The 21,445-nt window shown below is 45.6% G+C and overlaps 3 protein-coding genes across 3 annotated transcripts; 2 read left to right on the top strand and 1 right to left on the bottom strand.

Annotated features, from left to right (window-relative positions):
- Positions 1 to 1,232: 1,232 nt before the first annotated feature.
- On the top strand, positions 1,233 to 9,001 carry fh (fumarate hydratase). Its single transcript, XM_079756749.1, has 10 exons — positions 1,233 to 1,375; positions 2,071 to 2,202; positions 2,511 to 2,621; positions 2,747 to 2,923; positions 3,436 to 3,618; positions 4,127 to 4,292; positions 4,565 to 4,768; positions 6,116 to 6,243; positions 6,373 to 6,526; positions 8,168 to 9,001. Exons 1-10 carry the CDS (start codon positions 1,256 to 1,258, stop codon positions 8,308 to 8,310), a joined length of 1,518 nt encoding a protein of 505 aa, XP_079612875.1. The 5' UTR covers positions 1,233 to 1,255; the 3' UTR covers positions 8,311 to 9,001.
- Positions 9,002 to 10,116: 1,115 nt separating this feature from the next.
- nrbf2b (nuclear receptor binding factor 2b) lies at positions 10,117 to 15,520 on the bottom strand. Its single transcript, XM_079757112.1, has 4 exons — positions 15,363 to 15,520; positions 14,636 to 14,720; positions 12,624 to 12,664; positions 10,117 to 11,802 (listed from the first exon to the last, which is right to left on the bottom strand). The coding sequence occupies exons 1-4, from the start codon at positions 15,390 to 15,392 to the stop codon at positions 11,128 to 11,130; spliced, it is 831 nt and encodes a 276-aa protein (XP_079613238.1). The 5' UTR covers positions 15,393 to 15,520; the 3' UTR covers positions 10,117 to 11,127.
- Positions 15,521 to 15,637: 117 nt separating this feature from the next.
- LOC307090285 (NHL repeat-containing protein 3-like) lies at positions 15,638 to 19,760 on the top strand. Its single transcript, XM_079756862.1, has 3 exons — positions 15,638 to 16,152; positions 16,263 to 16,465; positions 17,047 to 19,760. Exons 1-3 carry the CDS (start codon positions 15,897 to 15,899, stop codon positions 17,647 to 17,649), a joined length of 1,062 nt encoding a protein of 353 aa, XP_079612988.1. The 5' UTR covers positions 15,638 to 15,896; the 3' UTR covers positions 17,650 to 19,760.
- Positions 19,761 to 21,445: the final 1,685 nt, after the last annotated feature.

Below are 21,445 nucleotides of genomic sequence, written 5' to 3'. Positions count from 1 at the left end.
GCGCAACACAGCGTCTTGTCACCGCTTCTTATTCTAAAGAATTGATTTGATATTTATCAGTTCATTACTGCCATTCAAAATGTCTTTTCCTTTACATTTACAAATGTATCTTTTCAGTAGAATAAAATATATTTGTGAATTTTTTCAGTGGTTAATTTATGACATATTTCTGTTCAAACCATTAACGGATCTGTCAGGTTTCCGATATGTGTCCCCCCCAATGTTAAACTCATTCCTACGCCCCTGCTTTGCACTACAGCATTCACCGCATTTTCTGCAGGAAATGCATTTTCTCTTTCTTTCTTTCTTTCTTTCTTTCTTTCTTTCTTTCTTTCTTTCTTTCTTTCTTTCTTTCTTTCTTTCTTTCTTTCGTTCTTTCTTATTCTCTGCGAACTGTGGGACCTATCTCCTTCCTCTAATTTTCACCTAGAGACTCCATTCCAATTTGTTGATGTTCAGAATAGCTTGGAATCGCACGCTTCTTTCCAGATATTTTAAATATTTTATACTTTTTAAGATATTCTACTTTTAAAGTACTATCTTTTTTTTAACATGGGAGTCAATGTTTACGACCTAACTAAATCAAATTTCAACCGTTTATCTTTGTTCAAACCATTTAACAAATCTACACACTTTTATCTTCAATAATATCCAAACAGAATTTCGATATCATTTAAACTTTCTTTAGATTCACAGTTTTAGTTTCATACCGACTTCGTTTTCAGCTGTTTTCAATGAAGACGTCAGCCCATTCTGACACTCCTACTTCTTCAGACATCATAACTCAATCATTTTTAAACCATTTACCTTCGTTAAAACATTTAACAAATCTGCACACTTGTAATAATATCCAAACGAAATTTTGATATCATTTAAACTTCCTTCAGAATCACAGTTTAAGTTTCATACCTAAAACTGTGATTCTGAAGGAACAGGTATAAATAATTTATCGTTATTTATACCTGTTTATTTATTGATATGTGAACCTATTTATTTACTAATATGAATACCTATTTATTTCTATGTAGACCTATTTATTGACTTCTAAGTGTATCTATTTATTTATTTATATGTCTATTTATCCGCCGTAAACGGATGCCTCGTGAGCATTTAACACGTGACGTAGCACCAAACCTGTGCTGCTTTTAATTAACTCCGGCCGTATTGTTCCGTTGATATGTTTCCGCCCCTCAAAGACAGAGTGTGGTTGGCTTACTAAGGTTCCGCCCTCATCTCGTACCGGACGCAGCTCGCCATGTACCGCTCTCTGCGAAGCGTTCAGCGGTTCAACTGCAGCACCGTGTCCCTGCAGAGACCCCTCACCAGGATAAGGACCAGGTCTGTGGTTGGAGCGGCCGTCACCCCCTGCAGAATGGTAGGTTTTAACACTTTATATATTCAGTTAGCCCCAATGACCTTAATAGCAATAGCTTAGCCGTATGGAACGAGTTACTGGTCACACTATAACTATATAATCCGCTGTGTGCGTTTGTGTGTGTGGTCAGACGGGTTTCTGATTGACTCCTATTCCCCTAGTGGTTTCGTCGCCAAATGTACCCAAAGGAGCTATTGTAGTCGGATGATATCACTGCTGGGGTCTGTCATCAGTTAGCATCTCCGTGCCTAGACCAGAGGTCAAAGTCAGGTTTATGAACACCTCTGCTTTAGTTGAGCTGAACCGAGCTCACTGTTACTTCCGTTCTGGTTCGGTCCATCCGTGGTTCGGATTGTTTGATACATGACGTCACGATCCTTAAGACACACCACTTTATCAATATGCATGGGTGGCGGCAGGGCAAGGATGGGTTTGGGAAGTGTCAACGCCCTTTAGACCTCATGCCCCCTTTAGACCTCAAACACACTTTAGACCTCAAGCCCCCTTTAGACCTCAAGCCCCCTTTAGACCTCAAACCCCCTTTAGACCTCAAACCCCGTTTAGACCTCAAGCCAAAATGTAATGGAATAACTATATAATCTTGTGCATGTGATGCATGCACATTTTACAGCTCATGACCAATGCACGTTTTTGCTGTCTACTTCTTCCCGTCCTTTATGTGTTGGTATGTACAGGCCAGTTCACAGTATAGGATTGAGGCGGACACCTTTGGGGAGCTGAAAGTCCCGGTGGATAAGTACTATGGCGCCCAGACGGTCCGATCCACCATGAACTTCAAGATAGGGGGTCCATCTGAGAGGATGCCCGTAAGTTTGGAGACTAATGATTGTTGCTGTACATTGTTTTGAGAATATATCCACAATATCTGTATGTTTCAACCCTGATCGTTTCAATAATTAAGATACAGACCCTCAATGTTGTTTAGACAAACATGAACCCCCTGCAAATATAAGTGGAAATGTTTTATTTCTTTAAGTGTCTTCTTTCTTTATTGTTTTATTTACGTTTCCAAAGACAATGTCCACAGGAAGAATGACTGTGGACATATTGGGGCTTCAAAATATGTTTTTCCCCCATGATTTATTCTTTCTCCACTACCTGCTGTACCTCTCAGATCCAAGTCATCCAGGCCTTTGGGGTCCTGAAGAGAGCTGCAGCAGAGGTGAACAAGGACTACGGCCTGGACCCCAAGATTGCTGATGCCATCATCCTGGCTGCAGATGAGGTAGAGCAGCTTCACAGACCTATCACAGACATAAAGAAATAAGGAAGTCAAACCGCCATGGGCACGAACATGCACAACCTGGTATATTTATCCCCCCCCCCCTGAGCTCTGTCTGCGGTCCCCAGGTAGCATCAGGTAAACTGGACGAGCATTTCCCCCTGGTGGTGTGGCAGACGGGGTCGGGCACTCAGAGCAACATGAACGTAAACGAGGTGATCAGCAACAGAGCCATCGAGATCCTCGGAGGAAAGCTGGGAAGCAAAGACCCCGTCCACCCCAATGACCACGTGAACAAGAGCCAGGTAACACTCTTCAAACACACACTGAGCTCTCACCCCCTGCAGCGACAGTTGACTGTATGAATCACGAGGCCATCGTGTATCATTCCTATTTGTTGAACTGCATGAGATCAGCTAGTTGTAGATCCACTGTTGTCGTCTCTGGACCTTTGTATTCGTGAACTGTACTTCTTAGTGTTTAACTTGGAGATCCTCCTGGTCATAGATTTAGGAGACCAATATGGGATGTTTACACAGATGAATGCCCCAAAGTTTCTACATTATAGATATCCTAATAAAGATCAAGATGTCAATGTAGCTATGATTATAGAAAAGACTGTGATGCGGAAAATGTTGTAACTATTCTTCTTGTGGCGCTACAACTTGGATTATAGTTTCACGACGATGCTTGGTCATATTTTATACATTGTAGCAGTTAATTGTGCATATGTGAAGAAGAAGAGTCTCTCTTGTTTTCATGACTATTTCCTCGGTTCCTACACACGGTAAACCCATCGGTTGTGTGTCTGTTCCAGAGCTCCAACGACACCTTCCCAACGGCCATGCACATTGCTGCGGCCACAGAGGTCAACACGGTGCTGCTGCCGGGCCTGCAGATTCTCCACGACGCACTGGCCGCCAAGGCCAACGAGTTCAAAGACATCATCAAGATCGGACGCACGCACACGCAGGACGCCGTGCCCCTCTCCCTCGGACAGGTAGCGGCCCCCGAGAGCCCAGCGGCCCCTTTGGCTTATCCAGGATACTGTTGTGGTTTGAGCAGGCAGCCCAGCATCTCCCTGACAAGCGGGCTTCCCGCTTGAAGGGGGTCTTCAACTGCTGGCGCTTATCTTGACCCGATGACACGACCACACACACACACACGCCTTTCACTCATGAACTCCGGAGGATCTCTGGAGATAAGTATGTATCAGAGACGTGTTCACACATCCTGGAGCTGCTGGGTGGAGAACTGTTGCAAGTAAATTTATTTTCAACTAAAATCCTGGTGAAAGTCTTCTATGTCAACCTTTTAGTAGCCTTTTGTAGGAACGAATGACCAGGAACTTGAGAGACAATCTCTGGCTCCAAGCAGCCAGCTGCCCGCTTGGAGGGTGCCCGCATACCGGTGTTTCACTGGGTATCTCAATACCCAGTGAAACACATCAATATCTGTTTGTTTGTGTGTGTGTGTGTGTGTGTGTGTGTGTGTGTCTGTGTGTGCAGGAGTTCAGCGGCTACGTGCAGCAGGTGAAGTACAGCATGGCCCGGATCAGGGCGGCCATGCCCCGGGTGTACGAGCTGGCGGCGGGCGGCACGGCGGTTGGCACGGGGCTCAACACACGCATCGGCTTCGCTGAGAAGGTGGCCGACACTGTGGCCTCCCTCACAGGCAAGCCACGCCCCCAGGGGGCAGGACCCTCTGGTCTAGTGTCTGTAGAAATGTTCCCCGTCCAGACCCTTCCTATGTCCTGGTAATGAGAGGGTAGCAGTACTAGTAGTAGTCTGACCCTAGTCCCCCTGGGTGACAGCAGGTGTGTGACAGTGAGTCCCCCCTGGGTGACAGCAGGTGTGTGACAGAGTGAGTCCCCCCTGGGTGACAGCAGGTGTGTGACAGAGTGAGTCCCCCCATGGTGACAGCAGGTGTGTGTTCCGCCTCCGCAGGCTTGCCCTTCATTACGGCCCCCAACAAGTTTGAGGCGCTGGCGGCCCACGACGCACTGGTGGAGCTGAGCGGTGCGCTGAACACGGTGGCCGTCAGCATGATGAAGATCGCCAACGACGTGCGCTTCCTGGGCTCTGGCCCGCGCTCCGGCCTGGGGGAGCTCATCCTGCCGGAGAATGAGCCGGGCAGCAGCATCATGCCAGGTCTGTTCCCTCTACTGACCTACTAACACTGTAGGTAGACTGAAGGCAGCTGCATCAGGCCAGGTCTGTTCCTCCTACTGACCTACTAACACTGTAGGTAGACTGAAGGCAGCTGCATCAGGCCAGGTCTGTTCCTCCTACTGACCTACTAACACTGTAGGTAGACTGAAGGCAGCTGCATCAGGCCAGGTCTGTTCCTCCTACTGACCTACTAACACTGTAGGTAGACTGAAGGCAGCTGCATCAGGCCAGGTCTGTTCCTCCTACTGACCTACTGACGCTGTAGGTAGACTGAAGGCAGCTGCATCATGCCAGGTCTGTTCCCTCTACTGACCTACTAACACTGTAGGTAGACTGAAGGCAGCTGCATCAGGCCAGGTCTGTCCCTCCTACTGACCTACTGACACTAGGTAGACTGAAGGCAGCTGCATCAGGCCAGGTCTGTCCCTCTCCCTACTGACCTACTGACACTAGATAGACTGAAGGCAGCTGCATCAGGCCAGGTCTGTCCCTCTCCCTACTGACCTACTGACACTGTAGGTAGACTGAAGGCAGCAGCATCATGCCAGGTCTGTTCCCTCTACTGACCTACTAACACTGTAGGTAGACTGAAGGCAGCTGCATCAGGCCAGGTCTGTCCCTCCTACTGACCTACTGACACTAGGTAGACTGAAGGCAGCTGCATCAGGCCAGGTCTGTCCCTCTCCCTACTGACATACTGACACTGTGGGGACACTGAAGGCAGCAGCATCAGGCCAGGTCTGTTCCCCCTACTGACCTACTGACACTGTAGGGAGACTGAAGGCAGCAGCATCATGCCAGGTCTGTTCACTCTACTGACATACTGACACTGTAGGGACACTGGAGGCAGCAGCATCATGCCAGGTCTGTTGCCCCTACTGACCTACTGACACTGTAGGTAGACTGAAGGCAGCTGCATCAGGCCCGGTCTGTCCCTCTCCCTACTGACCTACTGACAGGTGTGTGCAGGGAGCCTGAAGGGCATGGCCGTCCCTCAGCTGTAAGAATGGATCCGTTTTGTCCTGCGTCAGCCTCTGTTGGAAACTATTTAGATTTACTCTGGACAAATTTCTGACCAATCGGGGCATCTCGTCCCTGATGAAATATTTCCACACACACAGACACAGACAGACACATACAGACAGCGACAGACACATACACACATTGGCACAGACACTCACTCACACATTGACTATGTCGCTCTGCCTGTCCAGCTGACAGCCGTCGACATTTGGGGCAGTTTCAGATTACAAGTTGAGTTTTATTTTAGGGATGGCCTTTCCCTAACCCCACGGGCCTGGTTTCTTCGTCACACACTGTGAGCAGGCAAGGTGAACCCAACCCAGTGCGAGGCCATGACCATGGTGGCAGCCCAGGTTATGGGGAACCACGTGGCCGTCACCATCGGAGGCAGCAACGGACACTTTGAGCTGAACGTCTTCAAACCCATGATGGTACAACACCTGAGTAGACCGGATCGGTTTCATGGGCGCTCCACTTTCATTATACTTGGATAACATTATTTTCTTTCTCTCGCTCGCCCGCTCGCCGTCTCGCCCTCTTTCGCTCACTCACTCTCTCAGATCAAGAACGTGCTGAACTCGGCCCAGCTGCTGGGCCACGCCTCTGTCTCCTTCACCAGCAACTGTGTGGTGGGCATCCAGGCCAACACGGCGCGCATCAACCAGCTGATGAACGACTCCCTCATGCTGGTCACCGCCCTTAACCCTCACATTGGTGAGTCCTCAGACCTCACAACACACACATTCTAGAAGTTTATTACATGGGTCTTCTCAATGCCGTGGAACACTCCTTTCAGATGCATGGGCCCTTCGCAACTTCCGGCAGTGAATTATATTTGATAATCCACCGTTGCTTACTTTCTTTTCCCTGACCGCTGTAAGGGAAAAGAAAGAGTTTTTTGTCTCTAATGACGTCTTTGGTATCACTCCGCAAGTAGTCTGGTAACTTGTCAACCCCAGCGTCTTCGGTTGCTAAGCAATGTCAACGTCTTTGGCAGACTATTTCTCTGCTGATCAACACTACGAATGCGGGTAACAAGTAAATTGTAAAAAGACACACCTTGTGAAGTTATTATGTCGTTTTGGCAAGTCATTATCGAATGACGAATAAGCCCCTTCAGGGCGTAGCAAGACACCTCCGCTGATCGGTGTCCTGTCCTGCATCAGTGTCCTGTTCGCCCTGTTGGGGCTTATTTTCCTGATAATGACCGGCGTTCCTATACATTATCCCTTACATATTCACTGGCTGCCGAGGGGACAGTTGGGATGGGACAACAGGTAAGTTTAGTCATGTAATGTCAATGGCGTCCTTGACAATTTACATACGCAATCAGCATCAACAAATCAATATCCTATTTTTCTGGAACCATGTATCATTTGACATTCTTTGAGATGAAAATACCATGATGATTAACTGAATAAGTATTAGTTATTATTATTATTAGGGATGCAGCGATTGTGAAATTCTGGGCCGATACGATGTTTAAAATAACAATTTGGCCGATAGCCAATACCGATGTTTTTTTGTTGTTATTTATTCCCCCTTTTGTGCCAGGGAAACAAACCCTAACCCCCCACGCACGCACAATGACACAGGGAGAGGCTTTTATGATTTGTATGAAATCAATCTGTTTATTTCAACAACTGCGCCATCAACATTCAACACCAAAATTATTTCAACGTGAGCTTAGGCAGATAGGCCTACACGCGCCGAAAACAGATCGCTATTTATTTTACTGAACACAGCCTGCATGATGGTGAACTAGACACTTCTTTAGCATATGGAAACTATGGCCAAAAAAATAACTTCACACGGTGTGTCTTTTTACAATTTATTTGTTACCAGCATTCGTAGTGTTGATCAGCTGAGAAATAGTCCACCAAAGACGTTGACGTTGCTTAGCAACCGTGGATGCTTGCGGAGTGATACAACAGAAAAAAAAAAAAAAGCTGCCCGCGTGGTGTGTGGTTTGTTTACAAATAAAAGTGAAAGAAATTGTCGGTCGTGTCTTGGAGAAAGATCGGCGATATGCAGTTTGTAAGACATGTTCCAGTGACATTTCAAGAGGAGGAAGCATTAAACATGTAAACATCGGCCACTGCCATCGGTGAATGTCATCTAATTTTCCGATAGGCCGTTGGCAGTCAACAACTCGAATATCGGCCGTTACCGATGTTCGTCCAATACATCGGTGCATCCCTAATTATTATCAGATACATGTGGTACATTTCCCCCCTCTATAAACAATTTTAAAACCCTACTCACAAAACTCAGAACAGAGTTTTGTGAGCTCCCTGTCTTCCTGTCAGCGCTGACTGCTGTGGTTCATGTATTACTTTATTCGGTCCCTCCCAGGTTATGACAAAGCGGCCCAGATAGCGAAGACAGCCCACAAGAAGGGCACCACACTGAAGGCCATGGCTGTAGAGCTGGGCTACGTCACCGAAGACCAGTTCGACCAGTGGGTGAGGCCCAGTGACATGCTCGGCCCCAAATAAACACCAGCACCGCCACCACCACCGGCTCCCTGGAGAAACAAAAGCATTTGTAGGGGAGTAGAAGGATCCAGTGGCCCTGGGAATGGGTGGTGGAGATGGAGGGCAGAGCCAGGGGAGGAGGACACGGGGGGCGGTTAATGTGCTTCAAGAACCTTTTGCCAACTCAACTCATCCCGACCTTTACAAACCTCCCTTGTGATTTATGATGCTGACATTATGCTATGGCCAAAGAATAGAGCAACTTGTTCAAATATTACAGCAGGGATACCTGACGTTGTGTAAATGGGAGATCAACACTACAGTTCAGGTCCGTCTGAGGGGTCAGGTCTGCCATACAGTTGGTGTCGGTTTCATTGTGCATGTTTGTGTAAAATAAACAATATTCTACTGTAACAGATGTGGTTTATGTCAAAGATGCACACCCAATATCCAACAATGTGGGTCTGAAAGAAACCTCAGGGACACATAGATAAGATTAGCCCTGGGTCACTTCTGTTGTCAAGTCTTATGATAATATAAGTCTAATAAAGTGTGAGTAATGGGTGTTATAGTGTAACAAACGTATGTTTTGATTGCCTTTGACCTGAGAAGGGTAAAAAAACATTAATACAAATTAATGATTTATAAACACTAACGATACACATGTTTAGATGCTCCTCGTTCACTCAGTGCGCATGTGATTTACTAAAGCACATGTGCGAGTTATAAAGCGCACACGTTTTATAATAAAATGAGCCAACCTCTGGCTGGCTTAGGCTCTGTATTTACGCTATTGGTTTGGTTATTTTTTAATTCCGTTATAAGTGTTGATTAGATTTGTTGTTTAGGAAGTACAATAGACAACACTTGCTCTCATCCATCCACACCTGTGCCCTGTTGCTTGTTGGATAGCCACCAGGGGGCAGCGTTTCAGATCTTTACAATACAGTGTAACAGTGACCGCCCCCTTTTTTTAAACTGCTCTGGTTCCGGAAGTAAATTTGTCATTCATTTACTCCATTGACTTTTCAGAAAATCGTTATACAAAAGAGTTTTAAGAGTGGAACCAAGCCAATTATCCCTCAAGTTAGTCGTGACAATAACACATTTGATTCGGGGCAAAAAAATAAATAAACGGAAAAAAAAGGCAAAGGTACAAGACTACATTATATTGTTAACGAGTGAAGGTACTATTCATCCCATAAACTATTTCATGGGATGAGTATTTTTCAACATGTAGAGCTAATTTCCACTACAGCTCTAACAACAACTCTCTAACTTTCCATTAATCTAAGGAAATCATGGTTCTGTGGTAAGCGACTGAGTTCAGTGGCAGGCTGCAGTACTGACTTTCAGTTCACGGGTGCTGGGTGCGGGTAAACGTTAACAGCGAGCGCCACCAATCAGACGTAGTGTAACACTTTAGGATTGTAGTTAGAAAACATCCCGAATAAAACATGTTTTTCTGAAAAGATTTTCACTTCCGTAACCACACTGTTTACACAACACAAAAGTTAAGTCACGTCCACATTATGATGATGTCGACTGTTAAGGTACAATAGACGCAGATCGATTTTTTTTGTATTCGAGTTTTATGGTATTGATCACTGAATAGTTCACTCACTTCTATTTTTGTGAAGGACTCTTCATAAAGTCACACAGTGCAGATAAGCTACTATTACGATCTGATCATCTAAAGATTTGATTAACTATTGCATAAGATAAAAAAAACTAACTAACCACTGTTTATATTATTTTCATACTGTTTAATAACATTATTGAAGGTTGAGTTTTTTGTGTACAGAGTATACAAAATAAAATATTCTTCTTGTATAAAACTGAATGGCCACAACTTTAACCTCCCTTAGAAAATAACGACAATTCAGCCAAGCTCATGTTGGGTTGCCCTTTGTGGGACATTCAGTGATTTCCACATGACTATGCCCTTTAAATATGCTAACACTTGAATGTTCCCAAACATAATGCACGAGTTTTGTGTGATTGAACTTTTATTCTTACTTGTATTTAATCAATACGGCCCACACCACCAACAAACAATCGCTTTACGGCTCAGATTCAGGTGTTTTGATACCCATCTCTGATTAAATCATTGGACAGCTGATATCAGTCTTCATAGAAGGAATCGGGCATCTTGTCCTTCCAATCACCTTTTCCACTTTACCGGTCAGCCAATCAGAGCAGCTGTCTGCAGAGGGCTGGGCCGACCAGGAAGCTGGCCCGCCCCCTCTGCGCCAGTGTTCAACCAGTGGGCTCCAGAATCCATAAAGGAAGTTTTATCAAGGCACAGGTTTCTTGAAGCAATAGGTTTGCATATTGCCTCCGCAGAGGGACAGAAGGAGAGGCTCCTCTACTACTGCGTGGCGTTGGGAGGTCTGGTTGAATCTGCCTCCGCTCAACTCAACTGCATATCATGAGAATGTCCTCGGCCAACGGCCAGGCTAGTGGTTCAGTTGTTTCTACGTGGTCTGCATAATCTGCAGAACGGAGCACCTACCTGCAACCTACGGTGTTTAGGTCTCTGCCTTACCTTTTAATAGGCCTTTGATAGTCCCACTTCTCCTGTTGTGCTACAAGGGCCAGGCATAACAAATAAACTTCATTCCCTAATCCATGCCCATGTTTTTTTTTAACCAAAAAAAGGATTGATCAACATCAGGAAAGGTAATTAATAAATAACACCTCAGGAAACGGCCTCATAATTAAAATGAAGCACATGAACACGGAGGCCTCTCTGAGGCGACAGCAGCAATATGCTCCTCTCTGCCCGAGTGGGTCCGTGGATCCCAGCTGGTCTCTGGATCCCAGCTGGTCTCTGGATCACAGCTTTTCCCGGTCCAGCAGCTCCTGCAGTTCATGCTGGATGTGCTCAGGCAGCTCCAGGGGCGGCAGATCGTCCAGACACAGGTCCTCCTGGGCGGGCATCTCCAGCGGGGGCAGCTGGGGGATGGCGATGTCCTTCCCCTTCCCCGAGCAGCTCTTGTCTGGCGGCAGCACCCACAGCTCCGAGCGCTCCACCAGGTCCACCGAGTCCGCCGCCTCCGAGCGCAGCCGCCCGTTCTCCGCCCGCAGCCGCGCGTTCTCCGAGGACAGCCGCTGGTTCTCGTCCATCAGGGCGCCCAGCATGCGGCGCAGGTCCTCATTGGCCGTCTGCTGCTCCTCCAGGCGGGTCTTGTCGTCCTTTGCGGTCTTGGAGCCACCGGGGCCACGGGGCGGGGTCGGGGCTGGGGGAGAGCCCGCGCTGCGCCGGCTGTGCAGCTGGTAGAGCAGGGTGTCGTACTCCCTCTCCGAGCCCCCCGTGTCCCGCCCCCTGGGCGCCTGGCCCTGATGCGTGGGGAGCGGCGGCTGGGAAGGGGCGGTGGGGGCCGGGGCAGAGCCGGGCCGGGCCGGGACAGAGGCTTTGGCCCCACGGCGCGCCTCCCTCTTCCAGCGCTCCTGGATGAGCCGCTGCTGCTTGATGTGGCTGTCCTTCTGGAGCTCCATGGACAGACGGGCCTGGACAACACACCGTGAATCACACACTGTATCACAACACACTGTGATCACACACTGTATCACAACACACCGTGATCACCAGCTAACCAGGACCATGCATCGCGATTCTGTGTAGAACGATTCCGTCTCGATTCAGATAAGTTAATAATCAGAATAAAAAAAATAGAAAAAAGTATAGTGTTAAATTTCTTTTTAATTTTTTTAATTCAATTTGTTCACCTCCTGCAACATTCTGTACGACAGAGAGGGATAATTTGAGTAGTTTTAAAATGATTTAATTTATCTTCATTGTGTATTGGCCAATGTGATTTGTCTTGACGTGATTGCGATTCAGCCTACGCATAGCATGCATGCAAACTCACAGCCAGACACAAGAATGACAAACAAGTTCCTATTCTTATAATTGACTAAGAGCAGCTTTTGTTTTAATGACATAGAAAAGAAAGATTAAATTTCTCTATTTCTCTAATCAAATATTAGATAAAGTAATTAATCTGTTGATTTATTTAATGATCATCACAAAAGTAGGAAGTGATAAGCAAATTCAGATGTGTAAATATTTTTTGGAAAATCCTGCATGGAAATGTGCACAAAAAAGATTTTTTCTTTGAGATGCATCAATAATCGTTTTAGAATCGAATCATTGACCTCTGAATCTGAATCGAATCGAATCTTGAGGTGCCAAGAGATTTCCACCCCTACACTCAACCGGCCCTAACATCCACTGGGTATGAGGACCAGGGACAAATTTGTTTCACGTTGGCTCACTGATTTGGACATTAGCTCGTCTGCGTGATGTGGAGATAAGCAGAGGTTCTCACCTGTTCACACTCTGTTAACTTCATCGCATCCCTCAACAGATCTGAGGAAGAAATGAGGGATAAGACATAAGCGGAAAGGAAGACTAGAATTAGGTTCAGTTTACACACACAGTATGCATGTCCTTAAATAGGATTAGCAATGTTGTCAAACAAAAGTTCAAGTGTAATTAAGCAAATTGGGCTTTCAGCTTTCCCATATTAAGACATAAGAAAAAGCTTAATGGGATGGAGCCAAAATGTACAGTTTAAAATATGTTTTAACATGACTTTATATATGTATCAAGTAAGGTCTGTATAGTGTATACTTTCCATGTTATCTAGGCCATTCTGTCATCGTTAGTGAAATAATACTGTAGTTTAGAAAGAACCGCTGTAATATCCAATATTTTTAAGTCTCCGCCACCAGTTTGTGGTCCCGTTCTTTCTGTGGCCACAGTGCTTCACAGAGGCACGCAACAACAAAGTGATGCCAAATAATATCAATGTGCCCAGGAAACGGCCCCTTGCATATCAAGTACTCTGTGGTGACGCTACGCGATTCAACACCAACGAGACAGTTTACATTTCATGCCTTAGTTTTCTCCCCTCAAGAAAAGAATAAAAGGTCCTGTTCCTGAAGTGGCCTTCACACCTACGATGTGTGACCAGCAGCCCTGCGGGGTGTTTAGGCTGGCAGGTAGAGCAGGTGCACTTTGGCACATTCTCTTCCTCTACACATATCGGGCTGATTTATTTAATGTAATTTCTTCCTCATCTACCAATCGATTGATCGTAGGTGGACCGAGATTGTATGTGGTTGACTACAGCCCTGATATAAACTACACAATCTCCTCTTCCTTCAGGAGCTCTCACTCCCTCTGTGACAGGATCCATGTAACAGGATATATTCACTTCTGGTATTGATGAATAGATGAAAGGATCTTATTGTAACTTCAAGTTCCTCCCCCTATATCTCCACCGCAGACATGTTCATAGGTCCCCTGCGCTGGGTGAAAGATAACAATGTGGGTGGGGGCCTGACGACGGGGGAAACAGAGGCCCTCGCCTCGAGAGGAGGGGCATCTAGAGGGTTCAATACCCAGACGCTCAATTCTGCTCTCACATCGCTGTTCACTTTGCCTGTTTTGCTGATAAAAAATATATATTGGCACTGGTTCATGTAAAACAACGGACATGGAGGGTTTTCGGTTTGAACGTTTCATCTCTATTTGTATTGTTTTTCAATGTTGTTAGAGTTGAAAATAGTTTATTTTCATGTAATAAAGGTGAGCCTAAGATGTCTGTTTGCTGGTTTAATTGACCAAAGACCAGAGTATTTTCCTTAAGGTGAGCTGATCCAAGTGACTTTGTATGTTTTTAAGAAATCTGAAAAATATGATCAAATACGGACATAATCAGAATGTTTATCAGGATATGATTATTTGTATGCATCACCCTCCCATAGTTGATAGCTGTGTACGTCCAAGGGAGGGTTCAATATTAATCGTGAACGTTTGTTTAAAACATTCAAAATTGAAATACAATCATCGTCAGAATGTGAAGAAATAACCGTCGTGTCCAAGAAGTGTATGAATTGTGTTAGAGATATGAAGCACCTTTAAGACTCTGGGACACACTCCACACTATGGGGTGCATTTAATATCCAACCGCTCATTACCATGGATATATACGAAGGACTACGACTGGACCTATAATCAATAATCAATATTATTCATTATTTTCATCATTATTTTGTCTCTTTTGAATATACGCTTTCCTGTCCTTCTGCTTTGATGGACTCAGCTCCTACCTGGGATCAATACATCGGATGCAACTTCAAAGATAAATAAGCTGTTGGTATACAGAACTTTGTTAACCTGCAAACTCAATGACAACCTGCACGTTCCAGTCTGTTCAGTAGATCTAAACCCACTCCTGGCCCACACTTTGAACAGGCTCAGTCGTTCAGCTCATCCCCCTTGAAGCTTTGAGGAGCTACACTGTTGCAGTTGGACCACAATAAGAGGACCCACCTGCAGCGCTGATGTGGCAGGCGATGGCCTCTTCAAACTTCCCAGCTGCTAGCAGACGGTCGGCCTTCCTAGACTGCTGGTGGGCCTGGGGCCGTCAGCGACAGGTCAGCCATGAGGACGTGGTCAGAAGAACACAAGAACACAACCGACGCATGAGGAGGAGAGGTGGATGTTTAAGTGACAGCAGTGTAAAGGCACAGGTGGCAGGAAGAAAGAGGATCGAGTACCATAAGAGGGGGACAGAAAGAGAGAAAAACACATGAATGGAGATGAGGAATGAGACACACGTTCATAAAAACCAATGACATTAGACAGGTTGTATAACATAGTACTAAATAACAGTCATTACAGTTATATATTATACAATGGAACACCTTTCCTCTACGTCCCAGTTGAGACCTTTTTTTCTATGTGGTTCATGATGATATAGGACAGATCATAAAGGATGTCTTTAGTTATTTATGATGTAGGACCGATCATAAATTCTGTTGTTAGTTGTTTATGATGTAGGACAGATTAATAATGATGTCTTTAGTTGAATGACCTGACAGCAGGTCAGATCCCAGCTGATTCGTCCTGCACTTTCTTCCTGGCAGAACAACAACAACATCCCTGCAAGAGACGAGCTATCAACAACTATGGAAGCTAACGCTGCTAACTTTAGCCTGACGCTAGCTGCTAGCCACTGAAGCACTAGCTCGTTATTGCAACATCAGCAGATACTCACGAGGTTGAGGGGGCTGTCCTCCACCTCCATGAAGACGACTCTCGGAGAACCCACACCTCACGCACTGTACCCCTGGAGGACTGTCATTCACCGCGGTGTGAGGCAGCTTTAACCCGACATCAGGGACCGGGGAGACGGGGAGACGAGTCGGCGGTCGGGTCCGGGCTGCGCAGCTGCGTCACGACGCGTTGCGTCGGCGCCACAGGGCGCGTATGCCACGTCACTTCCTGGCTATGCCCCTCCTAATGTCACGTGCTTTTTGTTTTCATTTTCATTTCATGTTCCTCTGTACCCATCTCAAGGAAATTATAATCACAATTATTGAGTTTAAACGTGTACATTAACCATTATATACAGCATCCCTAGAGCAGCAGTGGGAGGGCTGAAGACCCGGAGAAGGAGGACTTCCTGGCCTGGGACGACATGAGCTCACATCACGTATGCAACGTTGTTTGTTGAGCGGTTTAGGGGTTTAACAAACATGAGCTTCTTGTGAATGACACATCGCCATCAAGTCTTCTGTCATTCTGAGTGATGAAAAAGAGAAGTCACACCTGCCTCCTCGCGACCACCATGGCCTCCATCCTCCTGCTGATGATGGTGCTGTACGGTTCCATCAGCAGCCAGCAGCACCAAGAGAGCACCCCTTACAGACACGACTACCAGCTACTGGGAAGACCTCTGTTCAAACTGGACATATCGTGGCCAAAGTACCCAGAGCTTTTCAGAGGTGCTGTGTTTGCAGTGGCTGTGAACCACTACAGAGAGGTGGTCTATGTGGCGCAGAGAGGTGAGCATTGGTCATTTTGATCTTGATAATGCTCTTAATCAGCGCAGCAAGTTGTGATCTCGACCTATTATTGCTCTGAATTGTATGGTCTCATTTCCCTGTGTTGCTAGGTGATGCTGTACCCAAGGTATTGGTCTTCACGACCAGTGGAGACTTCCTGATGGCCTGGAACACCAGTACCTTGGAGATGCCTCACGGGATATTTCTAGCAGACCCGGAGTCATCTAACCCCACCATTTGGATCACGGACGTGGGGAATGGCCCATATGGCCACTGCGTCAAACAGTACTCTCCCTCCGGGAACCTCCTTCAGGTGGGATGTTGGAACAAAGCTTGGGAGTATAACTTTAATGTACACATCTTATCCAAATGCGGCACATTTAATGCAGCTAACAAACTGCAATGTAGGTATTTGGAAATATGTAAATAATATGGCTATTCACAAGTGATGTTAAATGTACATACGGTCAATAAGCTGTTGGATGGGACGGTGTGTGCAACCCCATGCACACTACAGACTACAGACTATTTAAATACATATTTCTCTGTAAATTGCACAGCATTTTTTTGCACTAGAATCAACCATGGCTGGTACCACTACCACTCAGTACCACAATACTTTACACTACACTACACTTACACTACACAATTATTACTTTTTACCACTGTTTTAGTTTTTCTACTTATAATTACTTACTTTATTTGATTTGATTTTTATTATTATTATTTATTATCGTGATCTTTTGATGCTGCTACTTACTTTTAATTTACTTAATCTTTTATTATTGCTGCTATGTCAGTGTTGAGGAACCAAGCCTCAGAATTGTACTCTTGCGTACTTGTATAATAAGATGTAATAGAAGTAACTCTGATTCTGATTCTGATGGTGACCAGGTGCTGGGGAACCCGGGCACGGCCGGCTCCAGGCTCAGCCCCCTGCAGTTCGACCAGCCGGCTGAGGTGTTCGTCCACGGCTCCGGGGAGATCTACGTGGTGGACGGGGACGGCGGGGCCAACAACCGGCTGATCAAGCTGTCCAAGGACCTGGAGGTGCTGTGGGTCCACGGGGAGCGAGGCCCGGGCCTGGCCCAGTTCTACATCCCCCACAGCGTCACGGTGGACGGCTACCAGCGGGTCTGGGTGGCCGACCGCGGCAACAAGAGGATCCAGGTGTTCGACGCGGTCACGGGGGACTGGCTGGCCACCTGGGGCAGCTGCTTCCCCGAGGACGCGCCCTACTCCGTCCGGCTCACCCCCGACAAGAAGTACATGGTGGTCGTCCAGCTCAACGCGAACCGGGTCTCTCTGCTGGAGGCCCCGCCCGTTGGCGTGGTCGGCCAGTGCAAGGTGGTGGGCATGATTCGGTTACCAGATGATGTCAAGCCCCACCTGGTGGACGTGGACCAGAAGACGGGCGCTCTGTACCTGGCGGAGATTGGGGCGGGGCAAGCCCAGAAGTATGTCCCCATTCACCAGGATGGGGGCTCCTTCTACTGAGAAGGTACGACCTCATCTCCCCCCTTGGGCTGCTCTCACCAAGGCCTGCCCCCTGGAGGATGGGAGGCTGTGAATGGGGCAGAGTGACGACTGGCCACATTCACATGCAAACTTCCAGTTGCATGTTTCAGATATTGCTTTGTCAAACTCTTTCTCCTCTTCCAGTTTCTTCCACGCTAACAGAGCTCCTCACAAGGGTCATGAGGAGGAAGAGAAACATGGGAATGCGTTTTAGTAGCAGGAAGCCCCAGAGCTGACCGGTTGCTGTACCACATTACTCTGAATCTCCACGTCTAGATCACACCACTTGATTTAAAAGCTTAAAGGAAATTGCATTACTACTGTAATCCCCCTACTATTCATCACGCTTCTTGAAGTGTTTCACCTTTTGTCGACTTCTGTTGTAGATTTAGCTAAACCCCATTGTTCAGTGTGCTGCATACCCATTCTGGACTGGTACTGGAATACAGTACTATACTGCAGTTTACAATACTTTGGGGGAGACAAACCTAATGAAGTCTAAAACGTATAGTTTAAAGGTCCCATGACATGCTACCAGTGTGAGTGGGATTAGCCTTACAAGCCGTTTGGAAAATCTGCCCCTCATGACATCACAAGTGGGCGTGTCCACCTAGATGTGTGCTGGATAGATCAGTCTACCAGCCTACCCAGTGGACTGTAGCAAACGTTGCTCATCTATCCGTCACACATCTAGTCGGACACTCCCACTTGTGATGTCATAAGGGGCAGATTTTCAAAGCGGCTTGTAATGGTTAATCACACTCACAGATGTCATCTGACCTTTAAGTTGATCTCAACAACAAAGTAATTGAGGTATAAATGAAACCTCAAGGCATGAAGTTGGTTAGCTGGTAGTAGAATGGTTGTTATTTGAGCAGTATCATTTAAATTCAAATGTCTTTATTATGTTCTGAAATATATTGCTTTTGGTTCAGGGTTTATTAATTTTCATTGTATTGTGTATTGAGCAAACGTTTTCTTTAGCATTATAATTTACCTTTCATGTGGGTAGATGCACTTATATATTTGTTGGGCTTGTAAAATGAGCGCTGCAGAGGAAACGATTCTTGGACTATGCCACACAGTTGTTCAGGCATATTCAGTCTGTCACTGCGTAAAGGGTTTGTTCAAAATAGATTTCCAAGCATTTCTCCAGATACTAAACAGGCTGCATTAGTCCCAGGCTGGATTAACTGGGAGAATGGTCTTTATTCTTATTATTCTTTATTCTTTTTAGTTATTGGAAAAAAAAGTGATACAGGCAGATTCATGAAGATTTAATCAAATCTGATACAGGGAAATAGTCGAACAATTACTCTGTTAGATTCACCTTTTTTGCTAAATGAGTATTCTGTCTTGTGTATGATCTTTCCATTGACCAGATATTGTATTGTGTCAAGGACCCTCGTGTGTAGAAACTCTCCTACTCATATGCTTGTCTTTATCATTATAATTATAATTATTATGATTAATAATAATAATACTTAATATTATTATTATTACTATTACTATTATTTTTATTTTTATTATTATTATTATTATTATTATTATTATTATTATTATTATTATTATATAATCAATATAAGTTGATCTATGTACAGATTCAACTTCTCAACCTAGAATGACAGACAATGTGCATGCATGTGAGAACACACTCTGTCTCGTTGTCTATGCTAGATAGACAGCTAATAACTACTATTCATTTTGGAAACGATCTGTACAATGGATCTGTAAAAGGGATTCACGAAGGCACAATGTAATGGTTTTAATTGTGAATGAACAAGTGAATGAATGAAGAGAGAAACGTCCTATAATATCCTTGCCAACCTTGTAGATGCTTTGCCTCATGGCTCTAAAGAAGAACATGTTAATATGTCAATAGTCGTATTCTAACATAGAATCGGTCTATAGCAGTGTGTGGGATTGCACCCCACATACAGTCTATACCTACATTGTTTACCTGCTTATGAAACGGGATCCTTTCAATGTGTATGTCTTTCTCAGATCAAACACTGTTCGATCTCACAACCCCTTTCGTTTAGGAAAATGTACTGCGGTGTTTCACAACCAAAATAAATGTGGCACTTTAGCTCATCTCACACTTGCATCCACATTGAAATGTTGTGAATTGTTAAACACTGTGATCGAAATATTTCAGTCTTGTGCTATGATCAGCTCGATATATGAACATGCCATGTGCTGTGTTTATTCAGACCACATCGTGGAGGACTCAAAGAGCAACGCAGCATGCACCACTAGATGGGGCTCCAGTATGAAAGTGTGTGTTGGTTACTGGTCAGAAGTCAGATTCTCTATCCCCTGCTCGCGGTTATTCAATTGCATGCTTGCTCTCCTCAATCACAAATTTTTCTGTCACTTTTAGTGTTTGGGGCGCTGGTTCCAAATTGGGCTCTTCTGTTGCACCTTAATCAGCAAATCAGTGGCCAAGATCCATGATTTTAAATGCACAGCCCATTGAAGTTAACTACGTACTACGTTCAACGATTTGTTGTTTAACCTGGCAGATATCATGCCATTGTTATTCAATTGTTAATTATGTATGCGTTTTCAGTGTTAGTAGAGAGGCGAAGGGGTCAGAATATTTATCAATATTAAATAGAGGGTTCCTGAGAAAAATGGACATAAAAATGCGATCTAAGCTCTAAATCAGAAATTTAAATGGCAACATCCTCATTTGATTTGTACACTATTATATTCAGTCTGTTATCAATTCTCCCTCCCCCCCCCCCCCCCCCCCCCCCCCACACACACGCACACACCACACACACCCCTCTGTAACGTGGGAAGGCGGGGTGCGTGGCCCGGTGAAACTCTGTGGGCGAGCCTGCAAACAACAGACAACATGTGAATTGAGTCATAACTCATTGAATCAAGGATACGAGAGCGAGAGAGAGAGAGAGAGAGAGAGAGAGAGAGAGAGAGAGAGAGAGAGAGACAGAGAGACAGAGAGAGAGAGAGAGAGAGAGAGAGAGAGGACAGGCCGCGCTCAGGACACAGAGTAAAGAGGAGTCACAAATACATTTCTGCTTCATTGTGAAAATGTATAGCCGAAAATATTTAGGGCTACATAAAAATAATATTAATATTAATTAATAATTATATATTATTCATATGATTTGTATGAGTAGTAGTAGGATTATGAAGAGATACTATAATATTACTAACACACACAAGTACAATAGACAAATAGAGCGAGACAGAGACAGTGAAGATGGAGAGACAGTCATAGAGACAGAGAGAGACAGAGAGAGACAAGGGAAGAAACATAGCGAGAAAGGACATATATATATAGAGAGAGACAGAGAGAGGGGGGGATTGAGAGAGAGATAGAGAGAAGAGAGAGACACAGAGAGAGAGAGACTAAGAGAAGGAGACTTAGAGCAAGAGAGACAGGTCAATCAAAGAGACAGAGGTCAATCAAAGAGACACAGGAGATGCCACCGGGACTTCAGTCCACAGAGCAGTATCTGGAGGGGAGGGGGACTGAATGAGGGACACAGAGTGAGGAGTAGTGTCCTCTGTGCGCTAGGCCTACGCAGAACCAGGCATAGCAATGTAGTGGCATCATTGTTCCTTTTAACTGCACAGTGCAGGGCTTCAAGTGTAGTGGCCTCACCCTCTGTTCCTCTTGCTCTCCCTCTCTCTCTCCCCCCCCCCCCCCCCTCTCTCTCTCTCTCTCTCTCCCTCTGTTCCCCTCTCTGTCTCTCTCTCTCCTCTCCCCTCTCCCCTCTCTCCTCTCTCTCTTTCTCTCCTC

Source organism: Pollachius pollachius (assembly GCF_949987615.1).
Source record: "Pollachius pollachius genome assembly, chromosome: 19".
In the NCBI taxonomy this organism is placed as follows: Eukaryota; Metazoa; Chordata; class Actinopteri; order Gadiformes; family Gadidae; genus Pollachius; species Pollachius pollachius.
This window is presented reverse-complemented; position numbering and strand designations above follow the sequence as displayed.

What these genes read in the sequence shown, in the direction of transcription:
- fh (XM_079756749.1), top strand. Translation starts at nt 1,256, where the DNA reads ATGTACCGCTCTCTGCGAAGCGTTCAGCGGTTCAACTGCAGCACCGTG. An exon ending in GTCCATCTGAGAGGATGCCC is followed by an intron (nt 2,203 to 2,510) that starts GTAAGTTTGGAG and finishes TGTACCTCTCAG; the next exon opens with ATCCAAGTCATCCAGGCCTT. An exon ending in TCATCCTGGCTGCAGATGAG is followed by an intron (nt 2,622 to 2,746) that starts GTAGAGCAGCTT and finishes TGCGGTCCCCAG; the next exon opens with GTAGCATCAGGTAAACTGGA.
- nrbf2b (XM_079757112.1), bottom strand. Translation starts at nt 15,392, where the DNA reads ATGGAGGTGGAGGACAGCCCCCTCAACCTC. An exon ending in CTGCCACATCAGCGCTGCAG is followed by an intron (nt 12,665 to 14,635) that starts GTGGGTCCTCTT and finishes TTTCTTCCTCAG; the next exon opens with ATCTGTTGAGGGATGCGATG. An exon ending in AGTTAACAGAGTGTGAACAG is followed by an intron (nt 11,803 to 12,623) that starts GTGAGAACCTCT and finishes TGTGTTGTCCAG; the next exon opens with GCCCGTCTGTCCATGGAGCT.
- LOC307090285 (XM_079756862.1), top strand. Translation starts at nt 15,897, where the DNA reads ATGAAAAAGAGAAGTCACACCTGCCTCCTCGCGACCACCATGGCCTCC. An exon ending in GGTCTATGTGGCGCAGAGAG is followed by an intron (nt 16,153 to 16,262) that starts GTGAGCATTGGT and finishes CTGTGTTGCTAG; the next exon opens with GTGATGCTGTACCCAAGGTA. An exon ending in CCTCCGGGAACCTCCTTCAG is followed by an intron (nt 16,466 to 17,046) that starts GTGGGATGTTGG and finishes GATGGTGACCAG; the next exon opens with GTGCTGGGGAACCCGGGCAC.